Source organism: Myotis yumanensis, unplaced genomic scaffold, assembly GCF_028538775.1.
Source record: "Myotis yumanensis isolate MYYU_CA2020_CCGP unplaced genomic scaffold, mMyoYum1.0.hap1 SCAF_5, whole genome shotgun sequence".
Classification (NCBI taxonomy): domain Eukaryota; kingdom Metazoa; phylum Chordata; class Mammalia; order Chiroptera; family Vespertilionidae; genus Myotis; species Myotis yumanensis.
Window position 1 is genome coordinate 95,066,922 of NW_027223756.1, and position 10,936 is coordinate 95,077,857.

General features: G+C 54.9%; 1 protein-coding gene across 1 annotated transcript; it reads right to left on the reverse strand.

The window, feature by feature from the left end:
- Positions 1–6,542: 6,542 nt before the first annotated feature.
- NKX2-6 (NK2 homeobox 6) lies at positions 6,543–10,381 on the reverse strand. Its single transcript, XM_070414094.1, has 3 exons — positions 10,125–10,381; positions 9,268–9,272; positions 6,543–7,177 (listed from the first exon to the last, which is right to left on the reverse strand). Exons 1-3 carry the CDS (start codon positions 10,379–10,381, stop codon positions 6,543–6,545), a joined length of 897 nt encoding a protein of 298 aa, XP_070270195.1.
- Positions 10,382–10,936: the final 555 nt, after the last annotated feature.

The window sequence follows — 10,936 nt, forward strand, 5'->3', positions numbered from 1 at the left end:
GGCCAGACCTCTTTTAGATCACTTTATCTCAAAATTTAAATCTTTATATATACCAAAACAGTGATTATCACTCAATGAAGCAATGATTCCATGGAGAGGACGCATCTGATTCAAGACGTATAATTCGGCAAAAATAATAAAATAGTCCTAGCTGGTTTGGCTCTGTGGATAGAGCGTCAGCCTGTGGACTGAAGGGTCGAGGGTTTGATTCCAGTCAAGGGCACATGCCTGGGTTGCAGGCTCGATCCCCAGTAGGGGGCGTGCAGGAGGCAGCCGATCAATGATTCTCTCTCATATCATTGATGTTTCTATCTCTCTCTTCCTTTCCCTTCCTTTCTGAAATCAATAAAAATATTTTTTAAAAAAATAATAAAATACGGAATTTTAGCAAGGATGCTTTGTGAAAATGAGAGTAGCTATATTTGCAGCTTTGAGATATACACAGGTAAAGGCAATAAATTACAGCAGACTATATTATCTTAAAGTCTTACAGCCTTTTCTTAATTCTTGTCATCATATTTACTAAGATAATTACTACAACAGCGTGTCTACAGCGGAACTATTATTGGAGAACAAAACACTGGTCTGTGGAACAATAAGGGGTGCCAAAACCACTAAAAGACAAGTAGCCGGCCACACGGGCGAGTTCTGGCTCCAAATAGCCAGTCAGCAAGGTAAGCTGACTTACAGGAGAATGGCTGGAAGAACACCATGGCATAACCACTGGCTGACAAGAATTCTTGGCATCCCTGCTATCCGCAGGGCTCAGATGACCCTGCCAGAAGCCAGATCCCTATCCACATATAAGAGGACTTCTCTCCGCCCCACCCCACCCCCCCGAGGATTCTGACTACCAAGGAGGCAGGTGGAAGCCTTGGGGTCTTTGATGCACACTTTGTGGTTTCCTTCCATGCAACCGCCCACTCATTCGGTCAGTCAACACGTGGTATTGCACTCCTGCTCCGTGGCAGGCACGGTGTACTGGCAACACACTGGGGTCGGAGACAGACATGGGGCTGGTTGTTAAGAAAGGCCAAACAACACAGAGAGCGAATGCATTATGATGGGGATGTCCAAGATGGTACAGAAGCAGGTCCAGGGGAGGCGCCAGGGGGCCAGAGACAGGAGCCATCACAGGAAAAAGTTCATCTTTGACCCACTCAAGTCCGAACTTTGGATTCCAATTATGTGGGTCCTAGGGTTTCAGGCAATTACGCTGGGCTGGTGACAGGAGGAAGCAGCAGTCATTGAGGCACGGATGGGGAAAAATTGGGTTTGACTGAGACCAGCTTCTAAGGACGGCCCCACAGGGACTCGGTTAGAAAGCACTCTGAGGCTTGCTGCCAGGCTGCTGGGCATATCTGCTTTTCTTAGAGTGGAATCTGGACTGTGTCACTAAGATCACATCTTGCTCCTGGGCTGAGGGTGGGGGGACTTGCTGGAGTCTAAACAGAGTCAGGGAGGAAGCACAGAGACTTCCCACGAAGCTCTCTCCGGGGTTGGGGGAGGTGAACTCCGGAGGACAAACAGCTCAGGGCTGAATTCTCCTGCTCTCAAGACAGGGCCAGCTGAAAGTATGCATGAATCCGGGTCTCCAGGGGTTTAAAGTGCAGAGGAAAATGTAGACAAAAAAGGGTGAGAAGGACGCAAAAGCCTGAGTCTTTAAATATGCTGCCTGTCCCCAATGTCTGAAGGTGCTGTTGTAGCTCTCCCATCCTCCCCCACCCTCTCCGGCATCTTGCTTCCTATCTATCCCTTCTTAATGCTTTCCAAAAGGTTCCCACCCTTCTCTCTTAGGCAATGTTTCCCTCAAGAAATAAAGACAATGGTGCCACTCAAGACTCACCTGATTTGTGTGAGGACTTGAACTTCCTGCTGAGAATTCAATGGAAGTAACCCGTGGTGGGAGGGGCGGAGGGGCGGAGGGTCTGGGGTCTAGTCCCCTTCTGTCACTGACTCACAGTGTGGCCATCACCTTTCTGGCACTTGGGCTCTTTCTCTGGGAATGGGGACAGTAATATACTCTGCCCCAGGTGGAGGTGGTGAGTATGCATGAAATCAGACAGAAGTTAAAGGGTTTATCAGTGTAAGGCTTTGAGTTACATAAATGGAAATCTGTCCGAGGATGGAGCCTTTCCTGGAAGTCGGTTCATGGAGACCAGGACAAACACAGCCAGAGAACGCAGGGTACCTGCGGGAAAGGTACCACCAGCAGCATCCTTTGTTACAGTCCCAGCTGGAAACTGCCCGCATTTTCAGTAAATACACGGAGGCCCGTGCCTTCAATGGGTGCAATTTCAATGTAGCAATGACAACAAGCAAACTAACGCCCCACACAACCACGTGGGTAAATCTCACAAAACGTAATAAAAGAAGCAAGGTATGAAAGAATACATGCGGTAAGATTCTATTTATATAACATTCACAATCAGGCAAAGTTAGACCATATCATTGGAGGATGTGTTCAAAGGAGTAAATCCATAAAAAGAAGCCTATAAATGACTATTTCAGAAGTCAGAATAGCTGGTATCATTTGGGTGGAAGGAAGAGAAAAGGGGTTTGCATTCTGGGAAGAGCATGGGGAGGGGGCTGCTGGAGGCTGCACCCCCATTTCTGGCCTTGAGAGGGGGTTACAGGTATGTTTACTTTACCATTATACTTTAAACCTTACATATGTTTAATGTAGTCCTGTGGATATATAATCTATTTTATAATTTTTTTAAAAAATGAAGGCATCTGAAATCAACAGGGAGTCAGCAAAAAATTAAAAGAATAGCCTGGCCAGTGTGGCTCAGTGGTTGTACATCAATCTATGAACCAGGAGGTCACAGTTGGATTCCCATCAGGGCACATGCCTGGGTTGTGGGCTCGATCCTCAGTGGGAGGCATGTGGGGGGCAGCTGATCGATGATTCTCTCATCATTGATGTTTCTATCTCTCTCTCCCTCTCCCTTCTTCTCTCTGAAATCAATAAAAACATATTTTTTTTTTAAAGTTAGAATAATAGCCTAGAGATCCACCTCCTCAACTTTATAAGTCAAGAATTGAAACCCAGGGAGGTTACAAGTCTTGCTCCAGGTCACATAATGTGTCACTAGTGGAAACTGGCTAGAATGAGGTCCAAGGCTCCTAACTCAGTATTCCTTCACCACCTTCCATCTCTCTTAAGAGGCCTCTTTAAGGGAAGGTGATAGGCCGGGACACAGCTTTTCTGCCTGGGAGTTCCCTTGTTTTGTAAAAAGGAAAAAGGGCAAGCTACTGGGCTGATAGAATAAAGAGCTGGTGTAAACCCAGGGTTGTAAACACTTTTCAAATGGAATTTTAAAAGATTTAAGTGTGTCCCCCCAAAGTTACATCATTATGATGATAAAATTACAAAAAATAAATACCAGAAATCTCTGGCAAGTCTGAAACCTAGAGCTGGGCTTGTGCTCCATCTGATTTGCAGATGGTATCGAGATGAGGCTGGCTTGAAGGGGCTGGGGGTGGGGGTGGGGGTGGGGGTGGAGGAAGGACAGGGAGCCAAGAAGTCTGCAATTTTATTGACTTATCCACCTGGCCTAGGTGAGACCCCTAGCCCTGGGACAGTCAGAAAAGGAACCTCTGCTATCTCTCTGAGAGCTTTTTTTGTTTTGTTTAGAGGCCAATTACTTCCCATTTGGGGAACTTGTGAACATTAAGAGGTGACTGGAGTGATGGGACTGAACGATGCAGATAAGAGGCTGATGGCTTACAGAGCCTGGTGAAAGCCGTGCCTCGGATAAGCTGTGGTCGATGAGACACACACAAAAAGGGGCAGCTTTCAGTGCAAAGGAGAGATTACAGGATGGAAGATGGGCAGCTGGGGGTGGGCTTGGGAGTGGGGGGAGGGAATGCATTTCAGTGATCCTGACAGGCAGAAAGCAGGGAGACGGGAGGAAGGGAGTTTTCCTTCTCTTTCCTTCCCTTTTGTCCCGCGAATCTCAAACTTCCCTCAAGAAAAACCCACATGGAGTGCACATGGACAAGGCTTGTTATAGGTTTATTTGTTTTTGTTTTGTTTAGGCCATCAAAGATGGATGCTACAGTAATCTGGAGAGAGAAACAGACAATGTCGCAGGCCAATGGAACATTTAAAGTGATCATGGGTGTATATATATACATATGAAACCAACAACCCCAACCTCACCCATTCTCTTCAGTCAACTAAATTTACAAATTGCCAAGAGTTAGCCTTGAGTTGTATTCAAATGACCATAAAATACACTCTGGCTGCAGCATGTGCCCATTTAGCCCTAGCCTGTTCAGTTCAGTGGATAGAGCGTGTGCCTGTGGACTGAAGGGTCCCAGGTTCGATTCCAGACAAGGGCACATGCCCAGATTGCACACTCGACCCCCAGTTGGAGGCGGGGGGAGTGTGCAGGAGGCAGCTGGTCAGTGGTTCTCTCTCATCATTGATGTTTCTCCCTCATCTTCCTCTCTGAAATCAATATATTAAAAAAACAACTTTTCTCCATCCTAAGTGCTGACCTTTCCCAGAACTCCTCTAGGAAATAGTGCCATTCCCACCCTAACCACCAGGGTAACTTACCCGTCTTCCCGCCCTCTAAGCACCTTCTCTCCGCACCCCAGGTTTCCTTTCTTTCTAGAGAGCTTATTGTCTGTCCTATTTGACAGGCAGCATATACCACCTAGTATTTTTAGATACCTTCCTCATGTCAGTCTCTGGTATCCAATTAGATAATAGATTCCTTGAGGGCGGCAGCCAAATCTTGTTTTCTCTTGTGTCCCTAGCAGGAATGTTCAGTGTTGACTGAGTTACTGATGACTGGACTAAGCCTCTTTCTCCATCACTCACAGCCTTGAGCACAGCCATGGCTCCTCCTCCGGCTTCTCCATGTGGGCAACGGTGGTGGAGGGAGTGTGGAGGCCTGGTCACAACATCACAGTCTGGTCACCGCTTCTGTGTTGCTTTACTATGTGAGAAAGGGTGGGTGAGTGGAGGGAATGCATGTATTAATTTCCTACTCTGTGCCAAGTAGGATCCATGACCTGTATTTCTAGGGTAAGGGCCTTACCTAAAGGGCAACAAAAGATTTTTTTTAAAACTTACTACTGTATGCAGCATTTTAGAATCTTGAAAAAATGTAATCTTGAAAGGAGAGAAAGTAAAAAGGAGAAAAAATGTAAAGAAAAAATATAAATAATTATTTTTTTAGCTTAAACATATAAACGTTAAGAGATGTAAGCCATGTAAAATAGGTATAGTCTACAAGGGACCCAGCAGTCTCTCTTTCCCAGGTCAGTAAAAACAACCAGGCACATTCAGAAATGAGAAAGTGCAGGGCCGTTGGATTTTAATTAAACATTAGAATTTATTAAATAATACACTTCAACTTTTGACAAGTTAGTGGTCCAGGGGCCGAAGAACCAGAGTTTTCATTGACTAAATACGTTATTTTAAAAATCCTGCTTTTCGCACTAGTGCCTGCCAAAGACAAACGTCCCCATGAACACATTTAGCTTGTTTTTAGTTTTCCGTTTGCATGACTTCAGACAGGGCTGGGTCCGGGGAGTGAGACTTTCCCGGAAAGTTCAGGCTCCCTATCCCTCCTGTTAGGACTCAAGGCCAAGTGGAGCCGCCTTCCCCACTGGAACTTGGAAACCTGTTGTTCGGGAAGAAAACCTGCAGAGGACGAGGCGGTGGAGGGGGATCTCAGGGCCAAATCCTGTTTGGTCCCCAGGGAGTCTGCGCGTACTGAGGACTCATGACTTGGGGGTTTCGTTTTTACTTTAACGAAGTTGTTCAGAGGTGACGGAGAGGTGGATGGATGCTAATGGCTTACACACACGCGAACACAAATCTATTTCATGTATTTCCTCAAATGCTGAGCTGCATACAAGAGAGACACGCATTGACGCGGAGGGAAGAGCCAGAGGATGCTTCGCAGAGAGCAATCGGGGCCCCAGCAAAGAGCGCCCCCTGAATTAATCCGAGTCTCTAGGAGCGCAGCTGGGGTTGTGGTGGGGTGGGGTGGGGGATGGGGGGGTAGGGGCTTAAATCCTACAGGAGCCTCTCTTCCTGATCCCCTGGATCCTCCTTTTCCTGGCTGGCTCCCCACTCCCCTTCCCTCACTCGACTCTCTCATTCTTCCCCCACCCGTCGCCCTTGGCTGGAGGACCCAGGCCCTCCGAATGCCCAGCTGCAGCGCACAAACAGCCTCCCAGCCCCCTAGGTTTGAGACCCGACGACAGCTTCCTTAGCGCGGCCCTGCCACCCGAAACTGCCTCCCACCCTTGCTTTCCTCCTCCGCCCAGCGCTGCTCGCCGAGGCTGGCGAAGGCCCGCGTTCTGTCGGTCTAAGCGGGAAGAACGCTCCCAGGGCCTTCAGCCCGAGGCTCCCCGGGACGATTCACAGTTGCAAGGTCGCTTTCGGGGGTTGGGGAGCGCCATGCGGGTGGCCTCTTCCCTCCAGGGCGGCGGCCCATCTTCCTGCTGAGACCCGTTGGCGGACGGCTGGACAGAGCGCCCGGCCTCGGTGGGTGTGTCTGAGCCGGGGCGCCTCACCAGGCCGGCACCCCCTGCAGCGTGGCGGGCAGAGGGCCCTGCGCGCTGCTGCTCTGGCCACCCCCGCCGAGGCCCACGCCGGCCAGGGGCGCGGGCGGGGCGGGCCCCGGGGGCGCGCCCGCGTAGCCCCCGCCGTAGCCCGCCACGTAGGGCGCGCCCGCGTAGCCGCTGTAGCAGGAATAGGGCGCGGCGGCGGCGCCGTAGGGACCCGGGAAGGCGGGTGCGCCGGGGCCCAGGCAGGGCTTGCCGTCCCGCACCAGCACGGGCACCGCTACCCGGCGCGGCGCCAGGGGGTGGCCCGCCAGCTCCAGGGACTTGTCCTGGCGCTGCCTCTTGCACTTGTAGCGCCGGTTCTGGAACCAGATCTTGACCTGCGTGGACGTGAGCTGCAGCGCGCTGGCCAGGTGCTCGCGCTCCGGCGCCGACAGGTACCGCTGCTGCTTGAAGCGCCGCTCCAGCGCCAGCACCTGCGCCTGCGAGAACAGCACGCGCGGCCGCCGCCGCTGCCGCGCCCTCGGCTGCTCCGCGCCCGCACCGCGCGCCCCGTCGCTGCCGCTGCCACTGCCGCCGGCGCCGCGCTGTGGCCCCCGGGTCCCGCCTCGGAGGGGCGAGGCCGCGCGGAGGCCGGGCTCTGAAAGCACAGGAAGGAACCCCGTCAGCGCCAGCCGGAGGCCCACGCCAGCAATGCTTGCACGGTTTTCAAGGGACGCCCCTCTCCCCGGGTAGCCTGTGGTTCTAGCCTCGCTGCTGACACCTCACTTCCGTCAGAGGCCGGTCTGAAGGTTCATCCCCCCCCCCCCACCCCACCTCCTCCTACCCCCACAGTCGCTTTTGTACCTGCTGGAACATATGCAAACGGGGACAATCTGTGGTCCCAGGTGTACAGCCGTTTCCCAAAAGGTAGACTCTAAGACAGCTTCCTTTCCCTTTTAGAATGTCTTTTTATTTATGTATTTATGTATTTATGTATTATTTATTTATTTATTTATTTATTTTGGTGGGGGTGGCAGGGTAGAGAAGGCTTGCTGCGATTTCTATTCTAAAATGTGGTTGAGTTTGAGGAAGCTTTTCCTGCAAGAATCGAGAGTGAGTAAGGGACTTATCAGAGGCGGGCTGACTTTGGACAAGCCTTGGTGGAAAGAGAGAGGAAGGGGATGGGAAGAGAGTGGGGGAGGGGGGAGAGAGAGACAGCGAGACTCGATGACATGCCTGCCGGAGGCTCCCCTGATCTGGTTGTCTACCCTGCTCCAAACTAGGAGCCTCCAGTGCCTGCTACCTCCACCTCACCCTGGCACACACCCCTGTCATATTGGTCATCAGGTGCTCCACCAGCACTGGGGACCATCCTCATGTTTCTTGGACACAAGGTTCCATTATCCAAATTAACAAAATAAAACAACTTATTTCCGACTCTCGACTGTTGGCTGAGAAACTGAGGTTCTCTTGGAGGTATGTGTAAAGTTGAGATCCACGTCTGACTTTTTTTTTTTAAAGCGGCCTCTTTCTCCTGCGGGTCTGTGGCAAGTGTGTGGCTTTGCCCAGCTTCTTCTCCCTCCTGGGCAGCTCCCCGGCCTGGGCACACGGAGTGGGCGCCAACGGAGCGCGATAAAACAGGGCGAAGCTCCACCGCTGCAGAGGCCCCGCTGGGAGCCGCCTAGACGCAGCCTCCCTGCCCTTCCCATCTCTCTGCCGTCTGGGCTTAAGCGCTGTTTTTGCCGAAGGGGAGGTGGGTGGAGAGGAAACGCAGAGTTTTCCTGGAAACTCAGGCAGGAGGAAACCAGGGACACAGAGGAGAGGCAGCTCCTGGAGCAGGGACCAGGGCCTGCCTCCTGAGACCTGGTGCGGGTTGGAACTGGGCTCCAAAATCCAACCAACCGAGCTGGCCAGTCTCCCGCCGGCGGGCTGCTGGGTGCTCACGTCGGCAGAAATGAAAACTTCCTTCAGAGAAGCCTGAGGACATCTCTCCTCCCAAAGAGAAAAAATACTGGCGAGGGTTTGTTTTGTTACCAAATAAAAACAACTGACCTTCAGGGACGGAAACAGCAGGACCCCGTTGGAAAGTTACTGACCACGCAGGCCGAGGGCTTGCACGGCACCCCGGGTGTCCCAGATCCCCTGGTCCTTCGGGGCCCAGTCCGGAACCTCTCTCGCCCTGTGCCCTGTGTCCCTGACAGCGAGGTGGGTCAGCTGGGGATGGATGGGCGCGCAGGCCACCAGGAAGGTCCCTTTCCTGCGGGGCTAGGAAGGCGCTGCGGGTGCCTGGGGCTGTGCGGGGAGCGCGGTGGCCGGAGGAGTGTGGCGGGTTCTCCCTGGAGCCGGAGCGCACGCCTGATGGGTCGAGCAGCGCGGCGGGAATCCGCCGCAGAAAACCGCCGGCTGCTTTGCGAACAGAGCGAAGTTTAATGTTCTCCCGGCTCTGGGATCGGTGAAAAAGCAGCCTGCAAGTGGATGAATAGCTCCGAACTGGTCTCTTTATTTACGTGGCCAGTTTGCGCCTGGAACGGAGGGGCGGTGGCACTGCCGGCAGAGGAGACCGACCTGCGAGGCGCCTCTCAGGGCCCCCAGACCCGCATGGAGGCTGCGGACCCGGCCAGAGGTTGGACGAGAGGGAAGGTGGCGTTTGCATCCTCGGAATGTTGCGCCTCGGACACAAGACTCCTGCGTGACAGGAGTCAGTGCAACAGCGTCCTTCCCGTCTCTGCCCTTCCTGCCGCTGGACACTGGGTCTGGGCCTCGCTGTTCGCGCACCAGTTGCGCCTTCGGAGCCCAGGAGCTGAAACTGCGCGGAGACTCGGCAGAGTGGCTTCTTGAAGCCGCTCAAACTCAAGCTACTCTTATCTACGCTGCCCTGACCCACGCTGCCCTGACCCACGCTGCCCTAACCCACGCTGCCCTGACCCACGCTGCCCTGACCCACGCTGCCCTGACCCACGCTGCCCTGACCCACGCTGCCCTGACCCACGCTGCCCTTACCGCGCTCCCAGACCCTGCAGACACGCAGGGCTCGCCACCAAACCCTGCAGACCCTTCACGCCCCGGGACTCAGACCTGGTTTGGCCGCCACCTCTCTCACTTTTGGGTGGAGGAACCGGGCACAGGGTTGACTGGGCTAGGCCGGCCTCGCAGCGAGCGCCTGGGGAGGGCTGTCCTGGGACGGACCCGCAGCTGTCAGTCTCCTCCCGAGCGCCCCGCTGCTCTGCCGGCTGCACCTGGGCAGATGGGTTCGGGCGGAGAGGCTCGGGCCGCCGGGAAAGCGGGAGGGGACGCAGCACAGCCGACCGTGTGGCGGTTTCCGTGTCAGAGAGAAGCTGGCGTCCCGGGGACTGTGGCTGCGAGTGGGGTGGTGTGTTTGTGGGAATGTGAGGACTCGCTGTGGAGACAGCAAACCCCTAAGATTCAGGACCTATTTTCCCTTCGGGGAGGTGAAGCCCTCCGGGGATCCGGACTCTGAAGTGAAGGGGAGAAGGCAGGCCCTCGTCACCGGGGAGGCCGGGAGAACCTGTCCCCCCACGGCCAGCTGATCAGGGCCCATCCCGACCGTCCTGACCTCCCGTCGGTGCCGAGCCCCGAGGGTGTACTCACCCGCCCGTTCCGCGTCCATGGCTGTGACCCGCTCACTGGGATCCCCAGGGGGCTCCGGCCCGGCCTGCCATCCCTCTCCGTCACTGCGGCTACCGGGGTTGGGAACCTCCGCCCCGCGCGGGTCCGGGCCCAGACGCAGATACTGAGAGCGCTCCCCCCGGAGCTGCAAGGCCGCGAGGCCGATCTGCTCTCGCTCCAGCCGCAGGATGTCGTCCACCGAGAAGGGCGTGGAGGTGACGGGGTTCTGCAGCATCCCGGAGGCGGGAGCAGCGAGGCCTGTGCGTCCCCGGCCCCCGCGGAAAGCAGCGCCCAGAGCTCCCCGCTTGCCGGCTGCCGGCACCGCAGGCCCCGGGTTTGGGGCGGACGCCCGGCGTCGCGGACTGCGCCCTCCTCGGGGCCATCCCGGTGGCCGGTGACCAGGGCCGAGTGACGAGACTGCCCACCCCCATTGGTTCCCGTGGAAACCACGTGCTAACCCAGCGGCACCTTCCCCCACCCCCACCCCCACCCCCAGCGCTGTCCCCCCGCGCCCCTCTAATTCCTCTGCAAGCCCAGCCGCTTTCAGGGGAGGCTTGGTCCATATTGATGGTTCTCAGAGGCCAGGAGAGCGGAAGAGATGGTGCTGCGCGAGGCTCGAATCTCGGTAAATACGGTACCGGCGCGAACTTCGGAGGTCAACCCGGGGTCCGCGGGGACGTTCCTAGAGGACGTGCAGGGATGGGGGATGGAGACCTTGCTTGGCAACCCGAGCTGGTCCTTCCGGCCTGGCACTAGCCTAACTCTCCACTCCCGCGGCAGAGGAGCTCGG

Bases quoted from the DNA above. Each gene is read 5' to 3' on its own strand.
- NKX2-6 (XM_070414094.1), bottom strand. From the start codon at position 10,381: ATGCTGCAGAACCCCGTCACCTCCACGCCCTTCTCGGTGGACGACATC.